This window comes from Eschrichtius robustus, chromosome 2, assembly GCF_028021215.1.
Source record: "Eschrichtius robustus isolate mEscRob2 chromosome 2, mEscRob2.pri, whole genome shotgun sequence".
Classification (NCBI taxonomy): Eukaryota; Metazoa; Chordata; class Mammalia; order Artiodactyla; family Eschrichtiidae; genus Eschrichtius; species Eschrichtius robustus.
Genome location: NC_090825.1, coordinates 12,100,110 through 12,116,732, shown reverse-complemented (window position 1 = coordinate 12,116,732; position 16,623 = coordinate 12,100,110). Strand labels below are relative to the sequence as shown.

At 45.1% G+C, this 16,623-nt stretch overlaps 1 protein-coding gene across 4 annotated transcripts in view; it reads right to left on the bottom strand.

Annotated features, from left to right (window-relative positions):
• The window catches only part of TRIO (trio Rho guanine nucleotide exchange factor), a 372,926-nt gene that overhangs the window by 123,728 nt on the left and 232,575 nt on the right, over positions 1 to 16,623 (bottom strand). For all 4 annotated transcript variants that reach the window (XM_068535156.1, XM_068535157.1, XM_068535155.1 and 1 more), the window contains exons 14-20: positions 12,945 to 13,140; positions 11,006 to 11,172; positions 9,356 to 9,475; positions 7,463 to 7,654; positions 6,959 to 7,108; positions 3,297 to 3,411; positions 645 to 760 (exon numbers count right to left, since the gene is read on the bottom strand). In XM_068535156.1, the coding sequence (XP_068391257.1) occupies positions 645 to 760; positions 3,297 to 3,411; positions 6,959 to 7,108; positions 7,463 to 7,654; positions 9,356 to 9,475; positions 11,006 to 11,172; positions 12,945 to 13,140 (1,056 nt within the window). The remainder of the gene's footprint in view (positions 1 to 644; positions 761 to 3,296; positions 3,412 to 6,958; positions 7,109 to 7,462; positions 7,655 to 9,355; positions 9,476 to 11,005; positions 11,173 to 12,944; positions 13,141 to 16,623) is intronic.

The following is a 16,623-nucleotide window of genomic DNA, read 5'->3' as shown; positions in this document are numbered from 1 at the left end:
AATTCTGGACTAATGGGCACGGATTCTTATGCTACTGTTATGGCCAGAGAGAAGTGACAGGCATCTTCCTGTTTGAGTTACAGTCGGACAGACTTTACCATAAAATGATCTCCATGACTGGCCATCGATCCCAAAATGACTTCCAGGGCGGGGGAGGGGGGGGGACGACACTGCAAACGTACCCTCTTGTCTTAGCCAAATGCATGACCTTTTTTTTGAGTATACTGAATTCTGAGAAATTCTGCCACATTTCTTAACTTAATTTTAGCTCAGTTTATCCGAAGAACAAAATTTTGTCTTGAAAATATAAGTACACCAACATGGAAAACTGCCCACCATATTATTTTACAGTGACTTAAATCATCATGACCATGACTGCTCGTACTTTGCTGTCTTAACTGTGGGGTGACGGCAGCTGGGCAGAGCTGAATGGCACACCTGTTGAGGCCAAAATCACTGAGTAACACATTTCTACGAGGCTGGGGGGGTTTTTTTTTTGCAACAAACTGTTAAGCAAAAGGCAAGGCTGTTTTGATCATCAGGGAGTGGTTTCCCATCTGCTGCCATGTCAGAAGCTGCCCGTCTGACGATGGAGGCCTGAGCGCGGGGAGGAGGGCGCCGGGGGGGCCCGTGGGATGGCTGACCTGCTTGGCGCTTCGCTCAAAGACCACGTACTGCTGGCACTGGTCCAGCCGCCGCTTCCTCATGGTCCAGTAATGCAACACCCTGTTCTCCCGCTGGAAGAGTTCATTCAAGATATCTGAGAGGATGCAGAGAAAGCCGCACGTTGGTGCTCGCCATCGAGCTAAACACCCACAAAATCCCGTTCATTTTTATTTAAAGACATTTTAACGCAAATGCCATTGTGAGCCAGAGCATCAGTCACTGAGCCACACGGCCTGCCTGCCTGGCCTTCCTGACACGCCTGTCCAGACCTCTCCTCGTTCTCTTACTCCAGTTTACTCTTGGGACTGACATCACTGGACACTCGAGCTGGCCTCTAATCCCTCAGGTCGGCTGGGTCGGTGGGATAGCTACTGAGTCCCCTGCTGGGGCAATCTGACAATGGCTGGAAAAACACCAGTATTAGATGTTTTGTGCAAGACCATGAGAACTTTCCTGCGGAAGGAATTTAGTATACATCAAAAGATGTCAGATGAAACAGTGGAGTACTAGAAGAAAATGACGGGCTTTAAAAACAAAACCAAAAACATAAACCCTTAGGAGAGGGAAGGAAATGAAGTTGAGAAGCATGAAGCTAGAAAGGAAAAGTTAAAACAGCAACCTGATTACATGAGAATTAAAAATCTCATAACCAAATAATAACCGCCATAAAAATATTACACAAATAAAAAGCTAGGAAAAACTACTGCGAACATAGAAGATGGATCTAACTTACTTAATAGTCAACAGGAAAATATGAATAATCTGTTAGCAAAGTGAGCAAAGCATATAAACGTGGAGGTCATGATTATATGAAATGAAATATGGCCACTAAAAATACAGAAACGTTTCGTCTCACTCAAACAATGAGATCAGTTTACACCATTTCCTGGCAAGGACTGCACTGCCCAGGGCTAGAAGGGACAGAGGAAACCTGTGTGTCTGTATTACTGAGGGAGGAAAATGGAGCACAACCCCTGCAGAGGTCATTTGGTGACGGGTAACGACACTGAGTGGTGCGCACCCTTGAACCAGGAATTTGTCTTTCAGACACGGTGCTGACACAAGCTCTCAACACAATTTGTACCCAGATGCACGCACACTGAGGTGCTGTTCGGAAAAACTGGCAGCAACGTACGAGCCCATCGATTAGGGGTCAGATTAAATCAATTACAAAGTCACCATACTGGACGTTAAAAGTAACAGAGCAGATCTCCAAATTCTGATATAGAATAAGATTATTACTAAGCATAAGAAGAAAACTGCAGGGGAATATAGTCCCACTTCAATAAAAAAATGAAAAAGCCAGATGGGTGAGTTGAAGCTACCCATGTTTGTATCTCTCTGCATATTTCCATTTATGTGCATAGAAGGATGCACAAAAAGGTCTTCACAGTGGTTACCACTGGCAAAGGAATTTAGATAATTTACATACATTTGTACACTTTAAACATTCTTTACAGCGAGTCTGTTTTACTCTAGAAGTTTACAAAGTAAACAGATAAAAAAACTTCAGAAAAAGATTCCCTGACTGAAATTGCAAATCAAATAAGTGGTACCTGGAATATAACTTTATTGGAAAACTTTAAAAGTAATAACCTCTCCACAAATATCTACCGAGTTCCTCACAGGCTGAGTACTTCGTGAGAAACAGGAGCCTGCGAGCTGCATGCACCCGCCAGCTCACTGGTTGGTCCTGTTACACTATCTTTGCTCGATTGAAAAGTGGACTAGTTTAGTGAAGCAAATTAGCACTGAAATTTGAAGTCTGCCAAAAAATAAGCTACCACTTAAATGAAACGAAAATGAGCGTAAGTCTTCTCTAGTCTCTTATTTCCGTAGTCTCTGCCTGGGGCAGGACTGAAGCTCAGGTGAGGATTAAAGCTGATAGAATAGGGCCTGAATATCGAGACTGTTTTAAACAACTCTCATCATTTTCTGAGGACCCACTTCCATGTCATTTCAATTAAACTTTTAAAAAAAATTATGATTAAGTTTAAAATGATGTATCACCTGGATGCATTTTCACTGCAAAATATTCAATCAGAATTCTACAGCATAAAAATCATCAGTACCCTTAACTTCCACCCATAACAACCCTACTTACAGTTTAGTATAATTGTTCCCAGGTCTTTTTCTATGCATTTATATATATGTGTGTGTGTGTGTGTGTGTGTGTACGGTTTTGTACATTTTTAAACTCAAATGATACCCATCTATCTATATAACATTCTTCGGCAATTTGCTTTTATTAATAATGCTTTAAGTATGTAAAACTGATACATTATAGCAATGAAATGGGTATACAATTTTTGTGATTTAAACTTTTAAAAGTATTTTGCCTGTAGATAATTCTGGCTTTCATTTTTTTCCCGACTTATATTTTCACTTACTTTTAACAAAACAGTCGATGCCAATAAATATCCTGAACATGCTGTATTTTCTCCCTGTTTATATTCTTCAACTTTATTCAATAAATTATCAACCTATATATTTGTTTAATATTTTATTATTAAGATAAGTTAGGAGAACTTCAATGATATGAAAAGGACATTCAAAATGAAGCCCTGGACCAAGATTTTAGAACATGTCTTGTCAAGCTCATCAGTCAGCTGACTCCCAGGTGTACTCACTTTTCACTTGTTGTTCAGGGGCTTTGATATGTGTCACCATTCCAGGCATGTTCACGCTGTTCCTGTGCAGGTATTTCAGGAAGACATCTGCATTCCTCCTAGCAAGCGTGCAAGCCTAAGAAATAATGCAGAGCAATGTGTTCATGTGACTCATACAGACATGTATCTTCAGTGTATATGGATGACATCACGTGGCTCTAACATAGGTCCTAATCTAAAGCGTTCATCTGGCCAATCTGTGTCTGGAGAATACATAGGCTAAATCCTATTTCAACTTTAAAAAAAATCTCTGTCTTGGAGCCCTTGCTCTGCTGAACCCAGCTGCTATGTTGAGAGCTGCCCCATGGTGAGGTCCAGGTGGGCAGGGACTGAGGGTGACCCATGGCCTGCAGCCCGAGAGGAAGTAAAGCCCTTCCCCAGTCGAGCCTTGAGGTGACCACATCCCTGACCAACAACTTGATCACAGTCTTGGGAGAAACCCTCAGTTAGAGGACCTGGCGGCTATGCTGAACCGGGATGTCTATAAAGGGCAGACAGTAAATATTTTCAGCTCTCCGAGTCATGTCGTCTCCATCTCTCTGTTGCAACTACTCAACCTGCCCATTGTAGATGAAAGCGGCCTCGAAAGATACTTAAGTGAATGGGAGTGGCCAGATTTAGCCCTCAGGGCTTAGCTTGCTAACCCTTGGTTTAAGCCATTGAATTGTGGGGTGGTTTGTTATATGGTGTTATTGTGGTAACAGAAAACTGAAATTCCATGTTTGTAAACCAAGTAAGTAATTTCATTAATGTATTTAAAAAAGAGTTTTATTTAAGAGAAAAGAGATACAAATATAAAATCAAAATGGTTCAGGAAAAAAATCCCTTAATTATAATAGAATTGGAAATATCTTGCACATTTCCTAGCCCAGATCTGGAATCAATCTTTTTTTTCAAGGAGCTCCATCTCCTTCTTGTGGTAAATAGCACTGAAAGCCCACAATGTGGGCACTAGGGATGCTTGCTATCATATGTCAGGGATGCTGGTCATCGTTCCTAGGCCTTTTCAGTAGTTGGAGCTGCAATACCTTTTTTTTTTTTTTTTTTAAATTGAGAGAAAAATACATCATGAGTCTCTACTGATAAGACCGAAATAAGTTGTCATACCAAACAGCAAGGAAGCCGTAAAGATTGCTAGAGTTACACCAAAAGGACATCTGAGCCAACCTGACTTGAAGGGGCTCCCACTAGTGGGACAAGTTGAATATAAAAAGATAAATGACTGTAACTGATTGAAACACACCAAATGTTAAAATCCATGATGATACTAAAAGAACAAATTAATCATATGCAGAGGTTGCTAGGGCAACAGATCATTATTCTGAAAATCATAAACAAAGGGAAGGAATCAAGCATTTATCTCCCCCCCCTTTTTTTGGACAACCTCTATTTTAGCATAACCAAATAGCTGAGGAGGGAATAACTGCAGCTAATCAAGGCAGAAAGAATGATAGAATACCACCATTTTGCAACTCCTAATGAAACAATATCACCACTGGCTACTAAACCCAGTGGGTGAAAGGCTGATGGGGAAGTACACAATGGATGATGTGGACTTACGACGTCTGAAGCATTGAAAAGCCCTCATATCACAGAGACAGCAGGAGAAGCAGACCTGTGTGTGTCCTGGAGCAATGCCGTTGGAAGTACGTAACACCACCCATCAGGTACCCTAAGTGTACCCCACACACTCACTTAAACCTGAACCGGATCAAGGCCCTCAACCCAACTAACAGAAATGTAGAGAATCCGGGATGGTGCTAAATGACTCCACGGGATGCAATTACGAAATCCAGAATGAGGGAAATTCCACAGTATGAATAACTTATTTCTTCAATTAACAAATGCTAATAAAAGGGAGGGTGGGATTTAGACTAAAAGAGACTTAAGAGACATACCAATCAAATCAATGCATGGTCTTGTTTGGATTTTGATTAAGACCACGTATAAAAACACATTTATGGGACAATCAGAGAAATGTGAACACCATTGGATTTTATATAAAATAAGAGTTACTGTTAATTTTTCAGGTCCAATAATGGTATTGTGGTTGTAGAATGGTTTTAGAAAGGTAGAATTTAATGCTTAGATACACACAGAGGTATTTATAAATAAAATGGTGTAATATCTAGAATTTAAAATAATCCAGTAAAGGTGGGCATATGCCCATATGTTGGTAATTATTGAAGCTGGTGAGAAGTACATGGGGGTTCATTATCCATTCTCTTAATTTCCATACGCATTTTTAAACTTCCATGATAAGAAGTTTAAAGATATCCAACACACCAAAGCCATAATCCTAGTTGAATGAAAGAATCTGACCAGGTCTGTGATTATTTTTGTTTTGTAATTTTACCTAAATATCTTTCTTAATTATATTAACTGAGTAGTATGTAATTTTGTTTTATACTAAATGGATTCCAGAGAAAGAGAGGCAATTTTAACGATTCCACCTCAAAACATCCCAATAGTGGTGGACTTTTCATAAACTTTAACAGCAGCGACAAGCAGGGGTGGGGCTTTCAAGTCCTGTTTGGAATAGTTACAACTAATGACCCTGGGAAGCTCCAACTGTTTTCCCACCTTGATTTGCTTAAAAAGAAAATCTCTGTGGTGGAAGCTCATAATAAGTTACCAGGTAAGAATTTTCAAAGAGTTACAATTTGTTCTCTCACAGACTAAACAATAACTCTCTGTCAGCTCAGAGGATCACCTTCAGAAATGAAACAGAAACAGAAATGATTAAAAGTGACAGGAAATGGTGTCAGAGAGGTCAGGATGCTGGAGATGAGGAAAACTAAACCAAGCAACATGGAAAGTAAACACCACAACTATTTTTCATAGGTCTGAGTGGCCACCAGCAGAACCTGAGATCTTTTTCACAAGTGAAAGAATGCAACGTGGAAACATTCAAAGAAGTCAATGTATCTAAACATTCTGACCACTTTTTAAAATTTAATTGTTGCAAAGCACACCAGTAACTCAGCTATGACTATATATACAAATGACAAAGCAGGCTTGGTAAGTGCCTCATTTAAAGCTTCTCAGAGTTAAAACTTCCAGCCAGGCCTTGAATGGGATTAAATTTCTCTTGCAGGAAACATTTCCTGAATAAGTGCAGTATTAGTAACTGGTCCTGTGAACCACAAGGGGTGTTCCTGCTTTGTGTCCACTCTACACTGGGCTCACACATGTTCTGAGACAGTCTTTATTCCTAAAAAGGCTGAATTTCCAAAGGAAGATTATTTTAAGCTCTAAGCATTTTTGTTCCCCCAAATCAATCTCTCTGCGTGTGTCTGTTCAGAATCACTTGGTATTGTGACTTCTACCCATTCTTTATGCACACAGGTTTCTATCTAGCTCTTTCTCTGTGAAAACTAGAAGGAGAGTACAAATCACAACTGAAAAAAGATTTTAAGATCTTCTCCGATCAGCTGACTTATGGCTGAGAAAGGGTCACCCCAATCTCTCTCCAGGGCAGGGGCGCTGTGAGGCAGGAGGGGATGGAGGAGTGGCCGCAGCTGTGGGACTGACGGTCCGGACGCCCCACTGGCTCAGGTGGACCCTCGGGGGGCTGCGAACCCCGCCACTGAGGCACCAGAACCGGAAGGCCGGCTCCGTACCTTCAGGAACGCTTCCTTCTGTTCAAGGTGCTTGCTGATCATTGGGGTGACGTGGTCCGTCTCGGAATTGGGGCCCAGCTTGTCGGCCCCTCCACACCAGTCCTCTTCTCTCTTGTACTCCTGCTCCAGGCTCTCGAGGACGCTGCAGACCTGCGGCAGGAGAGAATCCCGGGCTCAGAGGGACCGCTCGGCACCGATGGCATGACAAGTGCTGGCCCGAGGACCGAGACCATCCCCTGACGCGCGGCCACGCAGGCCTTTTGGAACAAGGGCAAAATGAAAGGTGAATTTCCCGCCTCTCTCTGCCCTGTGTCAGGCCGTACATTTAAATGAGGGGAAAAGGGACGTCTCCTCAGATCCTTTCCAACCTGTCATGCTTTGATACGTAAGGGAAGCCGGAATCATCTTAATTCTATCACGCCGCCCGTCTCTGCTCGACTGGCCCAGCACCGGCCGCGCCGGCCCGCGTGCGCAGGCGCGGCGGCAGCCCCGGCGGCGGCCCACCTGCTCCGAGGTCTTGTAGAAGGCCACGGACGCGTTCACCAGCTTCAGCCGGTCCTCCATCCTCAGCATCAGCTGCTGCCAGTGCGAGGCCACCTTCTCGGCGCAGTCGCGGATCATGTCCACGTCGTAGTGGTTGGCCTGCAGCATGACCTCCGCCTTCTGCTGCACCTGCAGCGCGCTCTGGTGGGTCTTCTGAGGGGAGAGGGCGGAGAGCTCTTCAGCGGGGGTGCCGCGCACTCGCCGGGAAGGAGCGGGAAGGCCGCAGCCCTCCTGTCTGCTTGCTCTTATGGAAACGACTTCACTTAATACTCATCAGGACGCTTCGAAAAACACAGCTGACAGGTTAGTTAAAAAAAAAAAAAGTTCTTATGCCTCCCAACAGCTATTTATATTTACCCAGGGAAGGATGACATGCCTTAGGACTTTGCAGAATGGGTCTTGGTTGTGGAGTTTCCAGCTTTTGAGAAATGGCAGGAAAAACCCTTAGCAGCCAATATGCTAAAAACACTGTTGAAACGTTCCAAGTTTATTACTCCTATTGATTCTCCTTACACTAGCAGCCAGGGGCGGATGAACAAGTGGAGAAAAAGGCGGCCTAAGCGAATGCCCTTTACTTCACTTTTACCTTAAACTCTGGACTCAAGTAAAAGGTTTTCAAAAACTACTGATTTAAAAAAAGAGAAAGAGAGAAACACAGTTAAAAGCTAAAAATGAACCAACTGTGTTCTCTGGAGGTCCATGCCAGACAATGAACCTATGAAAACAAACTGGCAAATCCAGTAACAACCCCTGCTCTTGTATCCTCACTAGAAGCTTCTGTGAGGGGCTGAGGCCAGGCTCCTCGGGGAAACCAGAGGGCCCGGCAGGGCAGCCGTCAGGGGGAAGCACATGGGTCTCTGTGGACACAGAGTTTTCTCTTTTTTTAAACGATGGCAAAATTTTGCGTTCCACCTGAAGTGGTACTAATGGCCCCATAAAACACTGTACCCAGCGTATTCCTGTCCGTTACCCAGACGGTGGGGCGCATCAGTGATTTAATTACTAGAAGGCACTTGGCACAGGGTACGATTTTCACAAGATTCACCCAGAGTCTGGGCTTCAGGGAGAAGTGTGTCTGTCCACTGGCGCTGAATAGTTGAGAGTAAATTAATCTAGGGAAGAAATTAATGGTAATTTCTTTGGTTTTCATCTCTGGCTGAGAATATGTATATAACTAGAGCAAGAAACAAGTTTTCTATAATCAAATGCTCTTTTTCCCTTGACTGCGCCTTGAGACCACCCATCACAATCATTAACTATCCCCCCTCCAAAAATACTCTAAAATGAATTAATCCATATGCTGTGAGAGTGACTGGCCGAGCCATTTTGCTCAAGTCCCGGCACAGCACTGACCCCGTCAAGGCACAAAACCCTATGGTGAGGGACGCTGCTTTTCCCTAGGGTCACAGGAGCTATGTGCACAGAACTGTTTATGAGGAACAGGGAACTGGCGATTGGCACCCGGTCCTGAAGAGCCACCCCGAATGCCCTGATTTTTCAAGACTGGTTACGCAGCAGCAACTGTGCCTGTAAGATTAGCAAAATGTGAAAAACCTCAGCCGAGACCCCAGCTCGGGCTCCCTGGTGCCGAGATGTTCCTGACAGGTGAGGTGCATCCTGCCAGGGCCCTGACAGCAAGGGGACAGAGCCACCCCCGGCCTCTGGGACCCGTGCGGTGAGGTCGCCCTGGTGGGCATGGACAGCCTCACATCACTGCAGTTGCCAGACTGCTTCCCCGTCTGGTAACGAACTGCAGGTTCGTAAGCGCAGCTGTTCTGGGCTCCACCGAACCCCCTTGGGCTCCCAGGGTCAGTGCCGCGTGAGGGGACTGAACGGGTGGCCGGGCGTCCCCACCTCGATGGCGTGCTGGAACTGCTCATGCTCTCTCTGCAGCTGCTCCGCCTCCTGCAGCGAGCTGGCCGTGATGAGGCCGGCGTTCAGCATTGACTCTCCGTTGCGGATCCAGCCCAGCACCTGAAACGCGACACAGGGAACTCCATGCAGCAGCCCCTCCGGGGCATCCAGGCCGCGGGCCAGCAGTGACGCAGGCCGCGTGCGCAGCGGTCGAGCTGCTCACTTCGCTACGAAGCAGTGATTTCCTCATGATCCTATGGGCGACACCCTGCTACCTTTCCATGGTATCTGATCGTTAAGTGCTGCATTTTAAAATTAATTCTGTCATGTTTATTTTCAAGTGGGAGCTGGAAAAGGTGGAGGGTCCGGAGGTTTGATCATGAGTCCACAGGTCAAAGCAGACTGAGGCTCACACACTAGAAAACCTACAATTGCAAAGAATTCCCTGATACTCAAAAATATGTACCTCTCACTCCTTTTAGGCCTCGTGAACATGCAGAACTAGCAAACTGCTTGATAAGGGAACTGTTTTATTTCACTAACGTATTTTCCACTTTAGAGTCAGTGTTAAGAGAGCACACTAACCCAAGGGTGAATTTAGCTGTCCGCTAACGCTCAGGGCCACGGCACCAGATTCTCAGCATCACAGAATGAGAAGTCAGTTCTGACCATGGAAGCCACAGGGATGTGGAAGGTCATTCTGGGTAATCATGTGTGGCAGAAACTGCTGGTTACCTAACCGGTACCTATTTTCCTCATGTCCTTTACTCAGAAAATCCCAACTTGGGAAAGAGCTTAAAATAAAGCCAGTTCTCAGCTCCTATGACAGCTTGGTTGCAGATGTGACACAATTCTAGCCACTGAGATCAAAGCAGGGGCTTCTGGGCCATTTGGGGAACACATTTCTTTTCTGATCCAGGTGCTGCCTCTTTCTTGATATGCTTTCCCCTTCCTGATACCTGGAATGTGGAGGTGATAGTTGGGGCTACAACAGCCATTTGGCAACCATTAAGTCCCCTCCAATCAAACAAACAGATGCTTTTCTACACATCTACAAGAATCCCAGAAAGCCATCCTTCCATGGTTTCCCTGCTCACGTGATAAAATGTCACGGACATGCTAAGTATACATATGCATGGAATCCCATTGGCACTGAACCAAAAGCAATCTCTTCCAAATGTCCCATTTTTATTTTGCCATGCTATCCGGGAGATGGCAGTATCGTATCCTGATAACACAAGAAGACCCCAGCCATACACAGCCTGTGATCCCGGCCAGACTGCTAACAGTCTATTTGGGAAAAAAAAAAAAAATCATATAGTTATTCAGCCCGGGAAGGAATGTGCTCAGGGTTTCAGGCAAGAGACGACCAATAACAAAACAAGCTAAGTGGAGGTGACTCTCAAGGGACCAGCTGCTGGGTGACGAAGGCTTTTCCACTACAGAGTAAACACAGAGCCGCCCAGGCACTGGCTCAATTTGACACACTAGCTGTGGTGTGTCAGGGGGTGTGTTGTATTCTACACCAGGACAGCTGTGTTCTGATCAGGGACAATCTGCCCCAAGGCTCACACGTGCGAGTTACCGGGAGAGCACTCATCGAGCGCTTGCGTGTCGGCTGGGCCCCCTTCTCTCCGGCCCTCTGTTTACCTGCTTCACTTCGGCCTGCAGGTGGCGGAGCTGCACACACTGCTCCAGGTGCTTCCGATGTTGCTCGGCTGCTAAATCCAGCTCCTGCTGCTTCTCGTGGAGAAACTCCAGCAAGTCCTGGACCCGGGTGGCCATGTCTACATCTCTGTCGCAAAGCAGCTCCACGCCTGCGGACATTGGAGGGAGGCCCGGAATTCAAATAGCACTTCAACCTGTTCTTTTTTTTTTTTGAATCTTTATTGGAGTATAATTGCTGTACAATGTTGTGTGAGTGTCTGCTGTATAACAACGTGAATCAGCCATATGCATACATATATCCCCATATCCCCTCCCTCTTGAGCCTCCCTCCCACCCTCCCTATCCCACCCCTCTAGGTGGTCACAAAGCACCGAGCTGATCTCCCTGTGCTATGCGGCTGCTTCCCACTAGCTACCTGTTTTACATTTGGTAGTGTGTATATGTCAATGCTACTCTCTCACGTGGTCCCAGCTTCGTCCCACCGTCTGCGTCAAGTCCATTCTCTACATCTGCATCTTTATTCCTGTCCTGCCCCTAGGTTCGACAGAACCATTCTTCTTTTTAAGATCCCACATATATGTGTTAGCACATGGTATTTGTTTTTCTCTTTCTGACTTACTTTACTCTGTATGACAGACTCTAGGTCCATCCACCTCACTACAAATAACTCAGTTTCATTTCTTTTTACGGCTGAGTAATATTCCATTGTATATATGTGCCATATCTTCTTTATCCATTCATGGACACTTAGGTTGCTTCCATGTCTTGGCTATTGTAAATAGTGCTGCAATGAACATTGTGGTACATGTCTCTTTTTGAATTATGGTTTTCTCCAAAGAAGATATACAGATTGCCAACAAACACATGGAAGGATGCTCAACATCACTAATCATTAGAGAAATGCAAATCAAAACTACAATGAGGTGTCACCTCACACTGGTCAGAATGGCCATCATCAAAACATCTACAAACAATAAATGCTGGAGAAGGTGTGGAGAAAAGGGAACCCTCTTGCACTGCTGGTGGGAATGTAAACTGATACAGCCACTATGGAGAACAGTATGGAGGTTCCTTATAAAACTAAAAGCAGAATTACCATACGACCCAGCAATCCCACTACTGGGCATATACCCTGAGAACACCGTAACTCAACCTGTTCTTAAGGGAGCGTGACGTACATGCTGCATTTGTGAACTACCTGCCTGGCGCCGGGCCAAGCCATTACCGTGAAGGCCAAGTCTGAGCAGGGCAGAGGCAGCAGAGGAGGTTTATGCCTGCCTCCGAGCATGTCTCAGAGGATAAATTCGATGTGGTCCAAAGCCAAATATAACGTACAGCTAATCAAAGCAAACCCATTTCCTATCAATCTACTTCTGCTCCTACACTGATATCTGGTGAAAGTGAGTCCTTTTTAAATGCACAAACTTCGGTTTGTTTCTGTTGTTATCCACTGTATACCCGTTCACTCTTGAGGAAGCATTTAATTTGACTTGTGTAAAATGAGTAACGTAGGACACAGGTTGTTGCTAAGTTTCTAACACTACAGTTCCCTCTATGTTTTTGAGCCTAGAGTGACATCTGCTGGTAAAATATAAACTAAGAAAAAAATAAAGGACATGAAAATATTTTCTTGGGGTTTACATCTCATTCATGGAGATCCAACAATATAAAATTTGTAAAACTAAAGTTCGTGCCACTTGAAATAACATGCAGGAATATGAAGGGTAAGTACACTAGCCAATGTTAAACGTGATAATATCATGTGGGTGAAAGAAAGCAAAACGTTTCCTTTCAGAGAGCAGGTATTTATAACACCTCAATCACAGGGGTAAGTGACCTGCGTAGCCGTCACCCTGAAAGGAACCGGACGCGTTCCTGCGGGGGACACGAAACCCGCCCCAGGGCGGGACGCGCTGCTCACCGGAGGCCTGCACTTCGTTGACATACTGCAGGAGGTCCTGCCCCTGGTGGATGACGTCGAAGGTCAGGTTATTCATGGTTAGAGCCTTGTCTGCATGGTGCTGCAGGCGCTGCTCTGCTATTGTGAGGTCCTCCGTGTCAAAGTCATTCATTTGCTGAGAAAGCTCGTCGTTCCAGGACTCAAGGTCTGAGATGATCTGACAGAGGAGAGCATCTGCTTAGGACCAAGGCTTAAAAAATAAGTATCTGCTGTGACATCTCACTGTGCCAGGTAGGGAAGGAAGAGTTACGGCGACTGTGTCAAAAGGACACGGGAGCCAGGTGACTGGGACCATGAGACCTTGAATAAGATACACTGAATATACAAAAGTCCATTAATTCCTAATGATGTTAAAAAAAGAAGAGCTAAAAAGCCAAAAATTCAATGAAAAGCTCTTCGGTTTTGATTAAAGGGAACCAACCTTTATCCTCAAAATTGGTTCTTAAAGGAGAAAATTAATTATTTAAGCACACAACGATGAAGGAAAAGTTCCTCTTTACGGTTAAATCTAGCTATTAAATGTAGAAATAATAAAATTAGAAAACCTCTTTGTAACCAAAAAGAAAATCCTAGTACAACACCTGTTCAGGTAAAGGTCATCAGCGCCCAGTGAACTATCACGGGAGAGGCTGACGGGGCCCAGGCTGCACCTCCTGCCCCGAAGGCCGCCCGCAGAATCCCCGAAGATGCGGGACGAGACAGCACACGCCTCCTGACAGGAGGAACCACGCTGAGCCACCTGCGCAGCTTCTGGTCCCAAAATAAACCTGAACCTAACTGGGTCTTCCCATCTGCCTTCTAAGGTTACAGGAAATGCCGAGGAAAGAAAAGCAGTTAAACAGCCTACCAGAGACCAAGCGAGAAAACGCAAAATGTGGGACCTGGTTCCTTTGACAACTGAACGTTATTTCAACAAGTCACAACACGGGAAAAAGAGAAGGGTGGATGGTGGGAGGATTCTAGATGAAAAGACTAACCACCAAACGCAGGAGCAGACCCCACGTGCCTCTTCTCTGCAGCACTTGCAGAAATCTGAACAGAGGCTGGGTATTAGCAGACAACAAAGCATCACTCTTAACGGCGAGGTGCTTAGGATGTGGTTATGCAAGAAAATGGCCTCTGTTTTAGAGATATTTACAAAGCCTTTAGGACTGAAACATGATCAGCTGGCAAAGTTTTCCTCTGAAATACTACAGCACAGCAATAGCAAGAGGATACTTGACGCAAGAGGGGGAAACTCATGTTGAATTTACAGGACAGGCATCTGGAAGGTCGTTGTACTGTTCTCGCTACTTCAGTGTAGTTTGAAAACTTTCACGGTATACTTTTTAAAAATTAAGACCAAAAATTATGAAATCCAGAAAGGAGGAGAAAAACTTCTTGTGAAAGAATATTATACTCTACGCTTCAATGAAATAGCATTTCCCATGGACCCTCATTTACTTCGTCCACAGGAGCTGTAAGGAAATTAGTTTGAGAATTTGAGAATGTGAGAGAGTTCACACAGAATCCAGCTGGGAGATGGGAAGTAATAAACATCTTAAGGCTTCTCTAAATTCCTATTGCCCAAATCTTCCTGATTTCTTCCTTTTATTACTTGGTCTCCATAATACATGTGCACATTATATTAAATTATATCAATTTATAAAGTGATCATTTTTAAACAACACCAAATTAGACACAAACCAAGAGGCTACGAGAAAAAATATTTTTTAAAAGGAAGAAAACTACCATAACTTTAATCTTTATTTCTATTCTAAGGGGAATTTTAAAAAATTAGTTAATTAATTTTATTTATTTATTTTTGGCTGCGCTGGGTCTTTCGTTGCTGTGCATGGGCTTTCTCTAGTTGTGGTGAGCGGGGGCTACTTTTCGTTGCGGCACGCGGGCTTCTCTTGTTGCAGAGCATGGGCTCTAGGCTCACAGGCTTCAGTAGTTGTGGCAGGCGGGCTCAGTAGTTGTGGCTCGCGGGCTCTAGAGCGCAGGCTCAGTAGTTGTGGCGCACGGGCTTAGTTGCTCCGCGGCATGTGGGATCTTCCCGGTCCAGGGCTCGAACCCGTGTCCCCTGCATTGGCAGGCGGATTCTTAACCACTGCGCCACCAGGTAAGTCCGGGAATTTTCTTTCTTAACGTTTGTTTGTTTTCTGACACTGAGGGAGAAGAGAGGTGTGGTGGTGAGTTACAGACTCAGCGACAGTGCCTCATAGAGACAACATGAGGCTCAAAAAACACTCAAGGGATGGACAATAAACGAAGGTCAACGTGCTAAAAGCAGCAGGATTCAAAAACACTCACTGAGCACAAAGAAACGCTGGCGATGCTCAGGATCCAGGATCATCAGGAAAAATCCTGCCCTCTCCGTTCAGCGTTGTTAATAACCACACAAGCCAAGAAAAGAAATCTGTGGCACAAACAAAGCTCCAGAAAGTGGAAGGTTTTTTTTGAACAGGGATTCTTTAAAGAAAGAACTGTGACACAATTTTTTAAAATGTAGCCCCGAATTTTTGGAAAGTCTGTTTTTCTTTCTAAATGCACAGATAGTTATGACTGTTCTCCGTAACTGAACTGTCACAAGATGCTGTAAGGCTTTTGTTGTTCTTTTTAGACCAACAGAGCAGATTTCATATGGACCATTTGGAGACTGAAATAGCGATATTCTAAGCCATAGGAAACCCTGCCGCACTGCTGAGAGATGGAAATGCTATTTCAATTGAAATACAAGTGATATGGGGGAGTTTTCGAACCGACCAGGTAACAGATGAATTTCTACCACAAAGGTAACTCCACGCCTCCTATGGGCAGTCAGAGGGGCCATCTTCCCAGACAGGAGAGGAAATCCCTGCAGAGCCTAAACTGCTCAGGTTTTTCACACTTTCAGGATTACTCCAGAGAACAGAGGCTCTCAGGCTGTGACATTTAAAAGCTTTTAAACTGTATTTTAGCTGGTCTGTGACCGAACTGCGGGGTTACGTTCCCAGCTTGGGAGAGCGCTTCTCCCTGGCCGAGGGCGGGGGCTTTGCTGAGGCCATGTGGAACTCTGCGGCTATCATGTGGGGAAAATGTATGTTTTTGGTTCCTGATCTACGTTTTAAAACAGCAGTTTTATGAAAGTAGAAATACAACAACAACAAAAATTCTTCCCTTTGCGATAACATTAATACAAGTAAAGCCAATCTTTTTTTTCAAATTATCAAAATGTCCTGGAAGGAGAACTTCCAGTAATGCTTCTGATTGCTCTGTGTCCCTTGATCGAAACTATTCAGTAAGCAGCTAAGTCACCAGGAGCAATTCCCATGAGGCGGAGGTCAGAGAGGAAGGCAGCCACACTGGCTCTTCTGTTCGTGCAGCGCTGCACCCTGACCCTGGCCAGCCCCCAAGGATGCACCCTGACCCTCGCTGACCACCAATAATGCACTCTGACCCTGGTTGCCCACCAATGACGCACCCTGACCCTGGCTACCCCCCAATGATGCGCCCTGACCCTGGTCACCCCCCGATGATGCGCCCTGACCCTGGCTACCCCCCGATGATGCGCCCTGACCCTGGCTACCCACCAATGATGCGCCCTGACCCTGGCTACCCCCCAATGATGCGCCCTGACCCTGGTCACCCCCCGACGATGCGCCCTGACCCTGGCTAC